At 41.0% G+C, this 17,856-nt stretch overlaps 1 protein-coding gene across 3 annotated transcripts in view; it reads left to right on the forward strand.

Annotated features, from left to right (window-relative positions):
• Positions 1 to 17,856, forward strand: part of DIP2C (disco interacting protein 2 homolog C) — a 272,627-nt gene that overhangs the window by 124,979 nt on the left and 129,792 nt on the right. For all 3 annotated transcript variants that reach the window (XM_072327844.1, XM_072327842.1, XM_072327843.1), the window contains exon 2: positions 16,477 to 16,548. In XM_072327844.1, coding sequence (XP_072183945.1) covers positions 16,477 to 16,548 — 72 coding nt within the window. The remainder of the gene's footprint in view (positions 1 to 16,476; positions 16,549 to 17,856) is intronic.

Below are 17,856 nucleotides of genomic sequence, written 5' to 3' on the forward strand. Positions count from 1 at the left end.
CTGGCATTTCCAATGTGAGGTGACTCTAGAAGGTGCCTTTGCTTTCTCATCATTCTCAATCCAGGTTATACTTTACAATGCCATCAGACTGCATGCAACTATTTCCCTTTCTTGAATCATTCTGCCCCTAAAAAGTCATGTAATATCAGTGCGGGCATTGACACAGGCAGCCAGACACAAGGAATCTTCACTTGTGCTTAATTTGCAGGAATAGCGTCAGTTTGCGTGTGGAAATGAACCCATGTTTCTTATGCCAGAAAATTAGAAAGCCACATCGGTGGGTTGTACAGAACAGCAAGGGGAGGATCTCCTTTCCTTGACAGCTTTATTCAGCATCATAGGAGCGTTCCCTTCTGTTCACATTGCATGGATCCATATGCATGCTTCCAAATTGCACCTTCCTCCCTGTTGGCTGCTCCAAAACCAATCCACATCCTCAGCAGGTTGCTAGATTTCTTAGTTTAAGCAGAAACTGCACAGCAGAGAAGGGCTTTCCCAGCTCTTTTGGTTCTGGAAACAGCAAGGAGATGCTCTCATGGCATGCTTATCTGATGGGCACTACCTAAACCATGTGTGAGAAGTTCACAAACAGCTTTCCCTTAGCAGAGATGGAAAGGTGGAATCCCAAACCAGCTGCCCACTGAATTCAGCCACTTCTTTCCTCCCCTTTTTCTCCCAGTCTTCTGCCCAATCCTTGTAGTGTTTCTCCTCCCCAGGAGCACCCCCATCCCACAGGCAGACTGGCAGCACTGGAGGCTCTGCAGACTTCCTCTGTAGACTTCAAAGGGCCTTTGAGAAGCCTGTTGAAATTGAAGCACTTTGACGGTTTTCCAGCAGTGTGTTTTAGGAAAGCCTTGGAATTTCTGTAATTGATGCAGCTGATCTTTTCTTTTTTTATCCTAAAAGGGATGGAAGAAATGCCTCGCTGGAGTTGTAGGATTTTGCTAGCCCTGTAAATAGGCAGCAGAATGAAAAGCTGACGATGGTGGAGCTTCCATTATTGTCCTATCTGTGCACTGTGTAGATCTTGTAGAAGAATTCACATCACTCATGGCATGAAACGGTGTGTCCCCACATGTTGGCTGTGCATGAAGATTGCAGCTGTCTCTGCTTTATGCTGAGAAAGTTTTCACATCAAACTGTGTTTTATAGGTACGCAAATGCCCGCAATCGATCCAATTATAGATGAGCTGCACCTTCTGCATCCTGTGTGGGGATTACCTGTCATAACCACCACACTGCTTTGGCTGAAGCCATCATTTGCTTCACCAACTGATAGAGTCAGATGGGAAATGTTTCTTAATTGAAACCTCATTTTCTCAGGATTAATGGTACGGTGCAAAAGATCTCACGGTTACCGTGCTGTGCGTCTCACCTTCAGAAGTCTTTGTTTCATGAATTAAATAAACTTCCTTCTGTTGACAATTGAGTAGGAAAATATTTTTGTTTGGAATATCTATTTTTAAATTGGAAACTGAAAATATGTAGGGCATACGCAGCTCACTGCTCAGAATGCGTGTCTGTGTTTTTAAGAATGCACTAAATTATTTAGTCACGAGGTAAGATGAAACAGGATGTCAGGGGAAAAAAAATCTCATTACCTGCAGTGTCAACCAGGGAAGCTTTGAATTGCTCGTCTTTTATGTTGCTGTCCTGCAGCTTCAAGAATACATTCATATATAGAATGAGCAGAGCTGCTAGTTTAGATTGCAAGTACAATAGGTGATTAATATAAACTTTAATGTAAGTTCTCCTACATGTGCCAAAATGCCCATGCTAGGGCTTCACATGTGTGCACACAAGTCATAAATGCGGCAGGAATTCCTGCACCCAGTTTGTATGATTTGTTGTCTCACCTAATGAAGCAGTTTTGCCCGCTGTGCCATAAGTATCAACTTCATTGATATTTCCTATCCCTCCAACAGTCCACTTCTTGGAGGACAAGAAGTTTGAATTATAGTATCTCCTTGGGAAGGAGAGAAATGATTCCCTAATGGTGAAGCCCTGGAAAAAACAGACTGTTGTTTGTTCCTGCTTTGTCCTGCATCCTGGCTGCTTGGTGTTGGTGTTTATTCAGCCACGTGGCTCATTTCTTTTCACTGTGGACCCACCAGACCCTGCTCAGGAGAGATATGGAGGAGGCTGCAGGTAACAGCTTTCTCATGTACCCACGTAGTACCCGCAGTTCACATAGCAGAGGTTCAGCTGGCATTTGCTGGGGGCTGCAGGCTTCTTGGTGAGGCTCCATGGTCAGTGGCTTCTGATCTTTATCCATGTTAAGTAGAAGATTAGCTGGTGCAAACAGCATGAGCTGAAAAGAGATTTAGCACAGGAGAGGAGCCAGGAAATGGGAGAACTCCACCACAACAGCTATCTTGTATCGCTCAAACCGTTCATCTGTTCAGTAGCCTCCTTCAGATCCGTCATCCGTCAGTTATAGATGGTAAGGGAAAAAATACAGCACAGCACAGGTATCATGAGTATCTTCCTGTCAGATAGCCTGCTTCTCACAACAAGAGACATAAGTCATTTTAGGTCTGGTCCAACATATGTCTGGACCTCCTTTTTCTATAAATATGACTATTCCTTTTTGTAATTCATCTTACTTTTGTCCTTTACGACATGCAGGAGCAAGCAGTTCCATGCAGGATTTATGTGCTATGTAGAAAAGCACTTGCTTTTATAATTATTTCTGGTAAATCTGCTGCTTGATATCTTCCTCGGGGTACCCATTTTTCCCTGTTTTGTTAGATGGAAAGCCATTGTATTAGCATCTATTTGCTATTCGTTTTATTGAAGTCTGTCACATCTCTTAGAGCTTTCCGTTTATCAAGTTTGATGGAACCTCAGTTTTTAAGTCACCTCAGACTTGCAGTTTACAGGAAGGTTTCGACAGGTCTGCGCTCCCTCACTGCTGTTACGGTTAGTGGGCATGGTGCTGGTGGGTTGGTGGCTGGAATGGGTGATCTTAGTTGTCTTTTCCAAATGTAAGGATTCTGTGGTTTTATTTCCTGACAGGCAAGGTGACTAGCACTAAGTACACTGATGGATGGAGCACACCTGGTTTATGTGATGTTGGACATGTGAAGTTTCCCATTCCCTTCTAGTGATTCCTAAGATCTTTTCGCTTTAGGTTTCTGGTTAGTTTTAATTACATTTCGCAGGCTTAATCCCAACAGCCCTCGCAGTTTTTTCTTCCCAAATGGCAGTAGGTAGTTTGTTCTATAAAAGGAATAAGTACTGATGGTTTTTCATGTTGTTCCAATGTTCTTTCTCCAGACTGTGGTGTTTACTAGAGCTCAGTATTTAATGCTGTTCTCTGTGGAGGAAAGGTTTGAATGCAGCATCTCAGGACAAGTGCATCCTTTCTTCAGAGAGGACACGAATTGCTGCTAGTAATGGTGTCACTTTTTACCCTGTAGCTTTTCCCCTGAAAGGGAATGGGTGAGCTGTTAATGACCTGCAACCAATTTTGCTGGGACCATGGAAGAGGTCGGGTACTGATAAGAAATACATGTAGGTCAGAAAGAAAACTCAGTGAGGCCCAAGCAATTGTCAGCCTCTACCCTGCAAGAAGATAGAAAATTTAAGTCCAGTCACATTCAATATACATTTTCTAGGCTTCATTTTTTGCTATTATGGAGCAAGCCTGGTGACTGGTGAAGGCAAGAAAGATGCAACATAGGATCCATTTGGTCATCAGAAAAGAAAGAAAACATCGTGTTCTGGGGATCTTCTACTTCTTAAGTTAGTGTAACAGGATGAGTGACAACTGGAGGTCTGCACTCAGTTCTCATCTTCTATGGAACCATGCATACAATTTTTGGCATGTTACACTTACTTTATTACTTTATTTATTCCGAATTGCTCTGTTTTTATCTGGAGTAGCTAAAGGAACATTTATATAAAACAGCAGTTTGCCATCCGTTTGCCTGTGCTCAGGTGTCAAAGAGGTAGGAGATCAGGGATAAATCATCTTCCATGTTTTTCTTCCTATGAGATAGAATCATGGTGAGTAACATGACAGAGCCTGTGACCAAGAAGTTTTTTATGTGGTTTCTGAAGTGTGCAGAAATGGCTTTCCACTATCCAGAGTTCCATGTAGTTCATGCACTGTGTCTCTTTTACATCCATCTCGAGTGCTGAGTGTGGCCCAGACAGAAGATTTCTGTTGTCTGTGAAATCGGGATCGTGAATCAGGGAACCTCTTGAATTTTCATGACCCAATGTGTGGTTTGCTAAGGTTCACAGACCTGCAGTCTGCGCCCTGGGTTGTTTCAGTGCCATTTGGTTTGCAGGGTTATGGCTGTGGATGCCTTTCCACCTTGCGCTAGAACGCAGAGCCATTTCGCTCCATTTTTAAGCTTACTATAGCTCCGTATTTCTGCCCTGCTTGATGTCTGACAGCTATAACAGGGACTTTCCAATATTATTCTCTTAACCCACTTTTTATTATTTAGTATCTATACACAGTAATGCATGCTTTGATTATTTCCCTTATTACATTACTTTTTTCTATTTCTCATTTCTCCTCCGTGACTTCATAGATACTTTAAAAATGAATCCAATCACCTCATTGATTAGATGACCCAAAGACAAATCAGCTGATCTGCTTTTTTTTCCCCATTATTTTTTCATACATATGTCTCAGTGTTGTGAGTTGGACTAATTTAACAGAAAGACATTCAGATGTTTGCTCCAGGAAGCTGTTTGCTTTACAGAGGTTGCTTTAGCAGGTGGGAGCCTAACGAAAACACTGTAGTTGATACGTTTTGTTTTTCGCATTTAGACTTGTATCCTTGCTGTTTGTGCTCCTTCCCTTTGTACGTTATCAACAGCAGTGGCCCATTGGAAGGTAAAGGTACATGCAGAGCTGCTGATGCTGCAGGTGGCCGTGCCATTGTGACTGGAAGTACCATAACAGACTTGGATTAACAGTAAAAGAGCACTTAGTCTTGTTGCACTACTGACAATGGTATGTGCTGTTGCTGAGAGCAGTACTGTTGGTAGTGATGACAGTTACAGCAGGGAAAATATACCCCTGAATTTGGCTGAATGTTTCACTACATCAGCCAGACTCACTTGGACATGCCTTGAGTTTACAAGCAGTCTGGACCCTGGCTGCAGCATTCTTGTATAGGAGTAACCACCTCTAAAGAAAACAGCAAGTATTTTGCCTGTGGGGGCTTGGCTACGTTGCTTTTTTTCTTTTAAATGGATTTTTTTTTTTTCTGAGATTGTTTCATCCAGCTTCTTAAATAAGCAATAAATTGGTGGCCACTGGGGATAAGACACGCTGTTGTTCTGCGTTGCTCCTGCATTGCTCTCTGCTTGGTTCTGTATTATATGCTGCGGCTCAGATATTGCAGTCTGGGGCAAGGTGAAAAAAATGAAACTTAGCAGGTTTTACATCACAGAATACTGAAATGTTTAGAAATCATCACACATTCAGCACTACATTAATACTTCTTGGAGAGAAATGGGAGAGAAAGGGTTGATTGGCACATGGTGCAGTGCTGTCACTGCTGGTGATAGATTTGGAACAGAACCCTAACGTGAAACAAGGGAAAAACAGATTCTTTCTTTTACTAGCTAAAGTCATCTTTCTATCTTTGAGGAAGCCAAACTATGTCTTCACAGACTCTTCAGTCCTCTCGTTCTTTCTTCTGCTTTTACTTTTCAAGGTTTAGACTGAGAAGGGTTTGCAAGCCTCTCTGCTTCAGTACAGAGCGAATGTTTGAAAAGATCTGAAGTTGTGCCATCCTAAAGAAATAATGGTTTTACATCAGAGCTCTTCAAAGTCAGGATTGGGCAGCCAAGGAAAACAGAGGGTAGTAGAAAGAAGAGAAAACCAACCAAGCAACCAAAACTTGGTCCTAAGATGACATGGTGGCTGCTGTTGAAATCACAAGCACCGTATGGAAGGCTGTTAATAATGATACAGAATTAAATAATACAGATACTGTAAATTTGTGAAGGAGAAACTTTGTTCTTCTTGTGTATGAAGTCCTCAAAAACATGTTCTGTATGGAACCTGTGGATCAGAATGAATAGTTTAATTTATTTTTTTCTATTAAACCTCTGGGCTTCAGTCACCTGAGTCCTACTCTTACTATAAAATTAGGTGTATCAGCTTTTCTCAGCTGGATGTTACAAATCTCTGCTTTTTGGAGCTTTTAAAATGTTGAGAAAATGCACTCTGGGCTGATAATGTGTCTGTAGGGTTATTTAGGAGGAAACAGGTGAGTAAAAAGAGGTGGTGCGTGTCGGCTCCTGGGTGCAGCGAGAGACACAATGCAGGTCTAGGGCTGTCGCTGTGGGCATGGTCAAACCAATGCCTTCACCTCTGAAGAATGACCCAAGAATGGCCAATGGCATGGAAATGACTTTGAGCTTGTTGAAAGTCTTGAATTAATTACCTTGTGAGGAGCCAAATTGACAAAAGTGCATCAAATAACGAACGCTGCAGAGAAGGGATGTCACGAACTCTTCACAGCAGAGGGTAGGGGAGTTTTTAATTAACTTAAAAGTTGGCAAATCCTTGCAGAGTGTAATTACATTGTGGCATTAATTCTTCATGGCAAGTTGTTGAGGCCAAGATTTCAACCAAGACTTTGGCAAGATTCAAAAGGGGATTCCAGTTTAATTTGGGCAGCAAAAGGTAGTCTGAGCTGTAGCAACTACTGCTGAAACGTTTTTGTAATGGGCTCTGGGCCTGAGGTGAGTCTGCAGCAACTTTTGATCAAATGACACTAAGAGGAGAAGGAGGGCAGATTATTTACATTTCCCACTTGAAACTCTTTACCTTCTTCTGCCCTCTAAGTAACAACCACTCTGAGTGCTGAAAGAAGTGAAAGAACGTTGGACAGAATCCAGTGCGACAGTTCCTGTGTTTCTTTACATTCTTTTCCAGTTCTGCAAACAGTCATAAAAATTAATGACTGCCTCTTCAGCTGCCCAAAGCGCGGCATCATTGCAGAAGGGGTAAAAGCTGTTATTTCTGTTCTGGGATACGCTAAGATGCTGCATCTTTCAGTCTGACATGGTAAAGGTATTCCAATGCCTCTTACTAGTGGAATTATGTAAATAGAATGGGAATCACCTTTTAGCTACTGAATGAAAGCATCTGATTGTTTCTGTGCCATCCATGTTTGAGTTATAAAAATGAAGATTTTAGTGAAAGCAGAGAAGTTCAGACAGAGAGAGACAAGTTCTGTGGTAATGTCATGATAAGAAACCATAAATTCACCGTCTTGCAAGCAAAATATCCAGTAGTGCTGACATCAAATGAAAACTGTGAGGCATTTCTAAGAGGGCCAGACAGTGAAATACTCCAGCCTGTGTGCTGTATGGGATTGATTATGGCCTCGGCCATGGAAGGCTGTAGATGGACAGCAGATGATTAGTGATGATACTCGGATGAGCAATATCTGAGATTGCAAATGATGAATGAGGATTAATTAAAATATATGATAAGCCTTTTGAGCACTGAACAGCAGTGGATGATGAAAGACCTTTGCAGTGCAGTTGTAGAGTCGTCAGCCCTGAGTGAAGCTGGACAGAGCTCAAGCAGCACATGGACCCTGGTACAGGGCCACAGTTGGCCTGCAGCTGAGCTTTGCCAAAAGGTTGGTGTCTTGGGCATATTACATGAGGCTGTAAATCCTACCTTAATTCTGGCATTCTTGATTTTATAAGAGTGGCTGCCCTCACATGCCCTGCTGGTGCACTCCTCAGCTGGGGTTTAACAACAAAGTGTGGAATGACATCTCTTGTTACTTGTCTACAGGATAAGTGATCTTTGTTGGCACTTCTAAAGCATTGCACCTATAAAAATAAATGGGTTGATTGCTTCTGTGAAGGACGTTATTGGTGCTCCTTTGATCACTGGGCTGGCATGTTTGCTGATCGGCCTGCTGATTCATACAATTCAGTAGGCTGCAAATACATGCAAGCCAGTGAATTAAGAAATGTTTGTGATAACAATTAGCAAGCTGCCAGTTCACTTGCATGTGTTGATGTATTGATCTAAACATGTGTTCACATTGCTGATTTCTGTGCCTTGATCAAGAGTGACTGCAAGTTGGAAACTGGTGAAACATCATAAGTCTCTAAAAAGAAGAATGAGGGTGTAGTGATCTGATTTCTGTACTGTACAGAAGTGTGTGCAACAAACCCAGCAGAAACGTGCAGATTTCCAAGTGCCGTGTTTCACAGTCACTAGAGGGTAATGCCTCCTATGGGAACAGCTGCTGTGTGCTAACATCAGTATGAGCTGTCACATCATGTCTGTAATAGTGCTGCAGACCTTTAGGAGCCTTTGGAGGTGCTACAACAGGCAAAAATGGAATTGTCAAATATTGTGAACTCTGCAGAGAACGGGCACATTGATTGTGCCTTGAGGTAATTGAAGGTGTGCGACTGTTTTTCCTTTCGAGTTGTTTCTCAGGCTTAAGAGATTAGAATCTGAGTCAGCCTTTTGGTAAGAAAGTCCTTGGTCGAAGGTTTTTCAGTACTACACGAACGCTTTGCCCACATAACAGGAGAGCACTGAGCTGCTTTAATGCTCTTCTGTTCTTTAAGTCACACACTTAGAGTTGAGTGAACAGATGACGTGTGCTTAATTAATTTTGCTGTTTGTGATCCTTCTGGAACAAAGTGGGATAATGACAGGAATATATGTTAGGTTATTTCTTTGGAAGTGAAAAAATTCATTGCGTGTATTCAGTTCATGAAGAAATTACATAAGCAGCAGTTCTCAAATGTAATTTTTCACATAGAACACACAAAGGGATCTACGTATCCTATTAACATGTATTGCAGGTGCCTCTGAATAGCTCTTCATTTTATCATATCTGGCTGCTGTATCAAACTGTCAACAAAATCTGTGTTAAAGTAACGGCCTAAATTGCAAGTTGTAAAATAAGGATTCTTATTTTATTAGTATTTCTTTAGACCAGAGGCAAATATTTAATTTTCATTATCAGAACAGGTATTTTTTAATACTTATCGATGGAGATTTGATCTATTCTACTGTGTTGTTTTTTTTCTATGTACATCGCACTCAGTTTTGAGGCCAGAATGTGGGTCAAAACCTGAACTCTTATTTCTTTGAGTTGCAAATTAATTGCAGTGAATATTTATTTCACTCAGAGCAGTAAGAAAAGAAGTAGTTGTAGGAGGTGTATGATTGTGGAAGCCTGTAACTGTTTAGAAATGGTTTGGAGAATAATGGTTAGTAACAGGATATAAGGCTGTTTTTAAACTTTTCAAGTCATGAAGAACTCATGATTACAAAAAAGACAAAACTCTTCTGCTCCCTGATTACTCGATGTAATGGCTGAACAAATAAAGTGAATTCATGGGTGGGATTTGCAGTTTCAGAAGATCGTCGGCTGATGTGTAGAAGTGCCTTGGAGTTTCCAAAAACTAGAGGAGCAAAAGCTGTTTGCTTTCAGATCAGTGGAAAAGACAGTCAGGTAATTCTTGCAGACCCATCTGAATGATTTACAAAGCCATGAGAGGGTTCTAATTAATAAATGAAAAAGGTTAGACTCAGCTTAATAGAGTGAGGGACGGAGTGGAACAAAATGAAGAATATCTGAGAATTGTTGGGTACTTTAAAGGGACAAATAATAGGTTAGTTTTTACATATTTAAAAGATCAAAGGAAAAAGGGAAATAACCCTTATAGTAGGGATTGAAATAAGGTTTAAGATAACCTAAGTAAGCTGGAAACCAGTTGAACGGTGTAGAAGATGCTGAGCACAATGCAGAAGTGACATGTTTGCTTTGTTGAGATAGCCAGTATTTTGGGCAGATGGCATTGGTCTCACAAATAACTGATGGAGAAGATGCCTTCCTTGGATACTCCAGATGTTGGAGTATGTAAAACTCAATTTCCTTTCTCCTCCAGAGACAATTTGAACCAACATCTCACCCTTCAAGTAAATCCGGAGATAACCATGTCTCAGAGGATGTTCTCAGAAGGGGACTCTTAAATCTCTAAAGGAAGCAGTTTTGTTTTGCCCAGAATAGTTAAAGATCTGCTGAGACCGAAAGAGAGGATGTGAGCAAGTGCTTAAATGTTGTTCTTCGAGTGCGCATCAGTCAGAGCAAGGCTCTCTTCTTTGATGTCTGCTGTTCTTGCATAGCATGCTGTTAGATGGCGTGTCTGAGGAGGTCTTTCCCTTCTCTATGCTTTTAAAATGAATATATTTCTATACTTCAGGGATGGTTTCTGTTTCATTGATTTTTTTTTTTTTAAAGAAATCCAAGTTGTTCTACTTTACTTGAAAAAAACCTTGGCTTACTGCTGACTGGCAATGCAACAAGACTTGCGATTGAAACTGAGGTGAAATGGGAGTGCATCAGGAGAGTTGCTCATTGGAACTTGTATATTTACGTAGGTTTTCTAGAACATCACGTAACACAGTTCATGTTATTAAACTTGGGCATTTGGAACATTTCAACAGAAGAATATTGCCATGGAAAGCAGTTCTTTCGCCTCACAAATGCTCACTTCTTTTAACTCTTCAAGATCTCGTAGTACCATTGAACAAACCATGGTCTGCTAAAATGGTGTACCAGACACTGAGTTAGATTGTCTCCCCGGTGGTGTGTTTTTGGAGAGGTTTAAGGGTCACTCAGCACAGTCCTTGTGGTGATTCAAGTCCCCGATCACAACTACTTACAGCTCCTCAGTGCTCTTCCACAATCACTGATGGATTTCTGGTGGTGTGAAAAGGAGTGTTCCTACTTCAGTTCCACAGCAGCGGTGAAGAAATCTGCATTCCTGCCTTTTGACCCAGCTGTCAAAGTGTGTGGAAATGTGCATTTGCATGAAGGGTATTTTTGCCCAAGAGAGGTTCTATGTTTACAGAAACTGTGGGAAGAGATTTTGGCATTTTGATGCCAGTACAACTACTGTAAATACCTATATATATATATATATATTTTTTTTTTTTAGATCAACATGGTGTCTTTAATCCACAGCAGGCGAAATAAAATTATTTATTACACTTGTATTATTAACTAGCATAACTGATCTCAAATACAAGAGTTATATGATGAACCCAAATGAACGAGGAGGAAGTTGCAATATACCAGATAAAAGCTGTTTATATTTCTTTTATCTAGCGTATGAAAATAGGAGATCCAGGCTTCTATTCTGAATTGAAATTAGTGAAGAACTCTGTAGCTGTGCTTTGTTGTATCAGAATCCTGGAAGCAGATTTGTGGCTGTCGGGTTTAGAAGTCTGTTGCTTTTTCGAAGGTCTGCATTCTTTTCCAAAGTCAAACCCATTTGGAATTTTGGTTGAGCTCAGTAATGATCAAAGTAGTGAAAAACAGTGGTTAAAAATATGAGATCAGGATCATAGGCTGCTTCCTATGGACGTAGCAAAATAAGAAACTTGGCTCTTGCAGGTTTTCCCTTTTGGAAAGCCACGCTGCACTGTTCTGAAAAGAAGAGGAACTGTGATTGCAGTTTGGTTCAGATCATGTATTTTCTGCTTTGTTTCATATAACCATCACGTGTTCTCAAGGATCCTGTTTTTTTCCAAGACATTTTCAGGGCTGAGAAAACATCAGCACAGAAGCTGATGCAGTACCTGGCACCGTGGAACTGACTGCTTGCTTCTGAACTCTGTATTCTAAATAATGAGAAGTGGAATTATGGCTGTAATTGTCCTTCTTTAGGGAGCGTTTCGTACTTGAAATATAAAGCCTGTCTATTAAATAACGTTTGTCAGAACTGTTTCCTTAGGCATATTCTTCAGAATTGTATTTTATTTTTATCTTCAGCAAAATCTGACTCTGCAAGGTTTGTGTTAGAGACGGGGAGAATAACTAGAACAAGCAAATGCCTCATAGGCAACAGGAAAGCGAGTGGGGAGATGAAAGATGAGCTTCCAGCAGCTGCAAAAAGGATATACACTTCAAGGGTGCCCTATAAGCCTTATAAAGCAATAAAGGAAGGAAAACAACATTATGAAGGGTCCCAACAGCCATAAAATTCCAAAAATGGCAAGGATTGCTTTCATTATGTAAAGTGTTCGTTAAAGCTTTAAATAATGAAATAAACTCTGACACTGAGAATGGAAACCTTCCCCGTGAAACCGGCCTCTGTTTACGTTACAATAATGCAGGCCATAAAAGTCGTGCGGCACAAACGCCGCCGTTCCCGGGCAGCTCAGCAGGGCTGGGCGCACAGCTCTGGGACCCGCCAGGCCTGGGGCACTGCTGTGCTGGAAGCTTTGGGACCAGATCGTAAGTGGGAAGGTGGGGAAGGGATGCTTGGGGATTCAGGGTGTAGATACTAGAAGTGCATGCGGTGTAGAACGATGTGCTGCTGGCTTCCTTCGTCACTAATGCAGAGTTCAAATTCCAACTCAGACATGAGTGGATTACGTGGCAGATATTTCATTTGTGTATCCAGAGAATGAGAAGAAGGTATTTATGTTGAGCAGGAATGCTTTTAAAATCGAAAAGGCCTTGTACCTGTGTTGTATTAGTGGTGCTAATGTGGTTTATTTTGTCTGTTAGTAGCGCCGTATATTTAAATATCTTTTCCTGAATTGGAAGCCACTTTAGAAACCATTATCAGCTGTAAAGTACACAGGAGACACTTCCTTATCTGTCACTGAAATTCAGCCATTTTCTACTGTGCTTGCAACATACAGGGACAAAATGTATCCTTGAGGGAAAAGAGAATGCAGCTCAGTGTGGGTGAACCTTTAAGTTGCAGCATATTTCCCTTGGAGGCGTTTGAGCAGCAGTGTAATTTATGCTATTGCTTGCAGTGAAAGTGTGCGAAGGCCATTAGTTTTTCTGACCGGTGCCATGGTCTGCCATTCATTTCCTTGCCATATTTCTAATGAGATTTCTAAGTCGAGAATGAGGTTGAACATCTTTTTAAAACGACATTGGAAAAGGAAACAGCTTCTGACGTGGATGTTTCTGTATTCCTGTATGTGTTGCATGAAATAGAGTCGTGCAGTTTTATATCTCTGTATTTGCACCATCCGAAATGAAATCCTTTGTCTCTTGGCATATTTTTGGAAGACCAGACAGGGAGACTGTCTGCATCATGAGTGGGAGAAGAAAATGAGTCACAGTTCTCTTTATGAGGAGCTTTGTTTCATTCAAATCCCCCTTGCCAAGATGCTGACACTGAACTTGAGTCATCAGCAATAAACAAGTCTTACAGAAAATTGAATCTTTAGAGGGCAGAAAATCGTGGGCAAAGGGAAGGCACTCACCGATGACCTGTTTCAGTCTGTGGATTTGAGAGCAATTATTGATTGCATTATTTCCTATGACAGGTTTTTCACAAGTGCACAAAAATAATTGACAGTCCCGGCCTGAAATTTCATTTCAAAACATGCGCGGTTACTGAGAACCAGCAGCATCCATCAGGCTTTGAGCTCACCGAGCATTAAATCAAGTGCTCACTGCACCAAACAATGTAACTGTGGTTCCTGCCTTTATCATTTGCTTTTCACCTGTGCTGCATCCATAAAGACTGAGATCACTAATAGGCACTGGCACTTTCCTGGGAAAAAGCAAGATTTGGAGAAATTTATTATTATTAGTTTATTTAATGTGATTATCTTTCTCTTGAAAAAATTTACTTTGTATGTTACGGTAACAGTCCATCCAGATTGGACATGTTTGTGTTCAGGAAGTGGCAATAGATCAACTAATAAACATTTCAGTTGAAAAGGAAACTTTCATAACATATCTACATTACTTCAGGCAGTCCTCTCTGGGAAATATTGTAGCATCCGATTTATTCATGGGGTCTGTGTTTCTAACCACTGTCTGCTTTTAAAGCATAACTACTTCAAAGAAGGGTGGTAAGACAGAGACAGTTTTCTTGTGGAAGTACTTCTGTGTCGAAAGACATGAAATCTGACACTGTGGAATGAAAGAGAATATATAATTTTAAAGCAGGACCAGAAATCAGGCAGGAGGGAATGGCCTTAAGTTGTTCTGGGGAGGGGTCAGGTTGGGTATTAGGAGAAGTTTCTTCTCTGGAAGAGTGGTGAGACTTTGGTGGAGTCACTGTCCCTGGAGGTGTTTAAGGAAAGGGTGGATGTAGCACTGAGGGACGTGGTCAGTGGTATGGGGGGGGATGTGTTGATGGTTCAACTGCATGACCTTAGTGGTCATTCCAACCGTAATGATTCTGTGATTCTCTAGTATCGTGCAATCAGTAATCACTGTGGGGAGCACAACTGAATGAATGTAGCATGTAGTTGTGACTGAAAGTCACAGAAGCTGGGGCACAAATCTTAAGTAAAAAGGGGAATATAAGATTATGCAGTTTCTAAGCCTTGGTCTTGTGTTCAGCCCAACCAGGCAGTCTACATAAGAGGAGGGCTGGATCTTCTATTTGTGCTGTCCCTCTCATTTCAGAACTGGCATTCTTCCCATAGTGCCTGAAGAGAGTCCAGAAGATGTGAAATAACAAATGAACTTGTTCAGTGGAAGGAGGATTGGTTACTGCATGCTTGATGTTCACTAGTCCTCAACAGTCAATTTTAAATATGGAATGGGAAATAACTGGGGTAAAAACACACTGCCCAGCCACCAGTGAGGAGTTGGACCTTGTCAGGAGGATGAGAAGGAGAGCAGCATGGAGAATGCTGGTGTAGGTGGGAGGCTGAGGGTCTTGGGGGTGCTGAAGTGAGGGATGGGATTGAGATGGGGAGGAGCAGGCAGGAGACAGGCTGTAGGGTGGAGCTGAGGAGAGCAGAGTGGGGGGACCTATACATCCGTACTGGAATGATGGTTATCCATAGAGTACCACTGTGCTCCTTTAGAAGCAAACAGGAAATAATAATAGTACCAGATTTTATTCAAATTAAGGCGTGTCTGGAATGCATAAGAATTCAGTCTTGATGAGCAAGGAGAATGAATGGCAATTTGTTTAACAAAGCTTAAAAGGAAAAAATTGCTCGTATTTTACATTTTTCAGATGGAAATAAATACATTTGTTAATTAAAACATTTTAATGAAGTGGTATCTATGGTTACTGTCTGGTTTGTGAGAAGCTGACTGGTTAGAACACATGATAGAAATGTTCAAAAGGGGCCTAAACGTGCTTAAAGAGGCAGTGAGTTTGAACTGCAAGAACATGGGTCCTCTTGCCAAGTCTACCACTTCCTTGGGTAAATATGGGGCAGTTATCATTTCAAGTGCTTCACTCTCACTTTCCTCATTTAAAAATACAGATATTTTAGCTGACTTCTATTGTAGAGCAGTTTGAGATACGGTAGCACAGAGTAGGTGTTATTGTAAGCACTGTGTTTTTTTTTAGCAAGGGGTGAGAGGTTGGCTCGGGACACTGGCAATGAGGCTTGGAGAACCTTACCTCCTTATTGCTTATTGCAGCCATCCCCCAGAAGGAATCTTCTGCTGAGGAACAACTGTTACTATTTGAAGGTGTTTTGATGTAGTTATCGACTTCAGGCCAACCCACAGAAAGCTCTCTCTATACATTTGTTACTAATTTAGCATCCATTTACCAAAGTGCCTGGGATTGAAATGGGCATGCAGTCCTCTTAGCAAATGGTCTCCTTAGGTGAAGGTTGAACGCTGGGACAGAAGAGCCTGAGCAGACAAACAGTGCTGTGTTTGGCTGGATGTTAATGCCAAAGTTCTGCTTCATGTTGTGCTTTGTCCCTTCCAGTGATGAGGTCTTCTAATAACACTAGAAGCATCTATTTCATCCTGCTTATCTAATTATCCATCACTTTCTTTTAGAACGTGTGTATAGAAAAGCATTTTTTAAACTTTATGTTAGAAGTTGCCTAAGGAAACTGTGAACACAATGAAGAGCCACAGTAATAGTAGGAAATTCAAACAGTTGGTCTCCAAGATCAGTTAGAGATTCTATTGGAGAGTCAGACAAAGAGTCTTTAAGCTACTATTTTCTAGTCAGTCTGTGGTAGATTTGTTTTGTTTTGTTCCTGTTGATCTCATTGCTGCTTAGAAATCAGCTAAAACATTTATATTGCGGAAATAATTTAGCAGCGGTTTTAAATCTTTTGTGCTTTACATGCTTGATTAGGAAAATCCCATTAATGATAGAAAATGCTAATCAGCAATGGGTTTTGCCAGCCACCGTGGGCCCACGCATTCCATATAACCCATTGTTTGTTAACCTAATGAAGGTCATTGTAGCTTTCCAAAGCTTGTGTGACTGCATATCAAAATGGTTTTAAAAATCTGCTGCTGGACTCCAGTGCTGGAATAAATCAAGGCTGAGTATTTACTTGTCAGAAGGGTTCTGGCGTAAATGAGTTTTATTTTTCTGGGTAGAATGATCATACTGTGCTTTCATTTGTTCATTATAATTGTCAAGACAGACAAACAGTGCAGTGGTGTCTAAGCTCGTGGTGCTGCCATTAAGCAGCTAGACTTGGTCTTTATCAACATCTTATTGATTTTCCTTTCCTTTTCTTGGCAGGTGACATCACACAGAAGGGATATGAAAAGAAGAGATCAAAATTAATTGGGGCCTACCTGCCACAGCCTCCCGGTACGTGTACCTTTGCTTGCAATATATGAAGATGTCAGGCATACTGGTAGTTGCCACAATAAAAATCTGCATCTTTGAAAAAAAAATGATTGGTTTAAACAGAGCTATTGTTATGCAGAAAAAGCTTATTCCATTCGTTTCACATATATTTATATACATAGATATGTCTGCTTTGGTACGTGTGCACATTTTTTACATACATTGCTGTGGGTTTGGCAGTCATGTCTGGAAAATAAAATCAGCCTAGGGTTGTTAGAGACATTGTTTATGGTTAAGTGATGCAAACATACAGAAGGAAATACAGTGTCCTAACTCATTAAGACTTTTGCCAAGTAAAGCTTTCTAAACAGGTATACTTGAGTGGAAGAGAACCTCATAGCTTTGTTCCTTTCTCCACTTCTGGGTTTCCTGCCCTGATCTTACTTTTGAAGTCACCAAAGAGACCAGCAACATCCCTTAGACTTCAGCTTGTCCTTTAATGAGTGATCAGGTGATCCTTTATAAACAGTTGGTCTCTGTGTTTAGGAGTGAGTTGCTCATACCTGCTCCAAAAGCGTACAAAAAATTTCACATGAAATCAAACGTCAAATTATATATTGCTTCATTTAACTTATTTCCTATATGTGTTTACCAGAAACAAGAAAAAACTCTTCAGAGTTCATGCTTTATAAAGGCACTGGATCTTGAAGCTGTCTATGTGGTTTCATTTATCATTGTAGGCCTCCATTTTGTGTCAGGCTCACAGGAACACGCCACGCTCTCCTGTGCAGTCTCACTTGCTGTATGGAGTCTCCATTTGCACTCGGCATTCCTCTGGGCCGTATTTTCACTGCAGACCTGGGAACTAGTTCACTTTTTCTTTTACCATATTCTTTCTTCATGATGTTGATGGTTTTCTATTTTAACTGCTCATGTAGAGGTACTGCCATATTCTGGCTTCTTCACATGTAAATATATATTCGTATATACATATATATATTTATCTGGTGGGAAAGCCTTCTATTTTTTTTTCCATGGAAACTACAACAGATACAAAAGAGCAGAACAGCACTATTTGATAGAGAAAATTCTCAATTACAGAGCACTATTTTTCAACATATCCACCACTGTTAGCTATGCATTTTTACCAGCAATGAACAAGAGGCTGCATGCTGCGCTCATAAAGATGTGCATGGCTGTCTGGAATGTGGCTCGTCTTTCATGTTGCTGTCATCACTGCCGAAACGTACCACCCACTGCCTCACAGTGCTCACATCCACGGTTTGGTCTTTATAAACAGTCAACAAGCATCAGTGAATGTCTATGTGT

This window comes from Excalfactoria chinensis, chromosome 2 (genome assembly GCF_039878825.1).
Source record: "Excalfactoria chinensis isolate bCotChi1 chromosome 2, bCotChi1.hap2, whole genome shotgun sequence".
NCBI lineage: Eukaryota > Metazoa > Chordata > Aves > Galliformes > Phasianidae > Excalfactoria > Excalfactoria chinensis.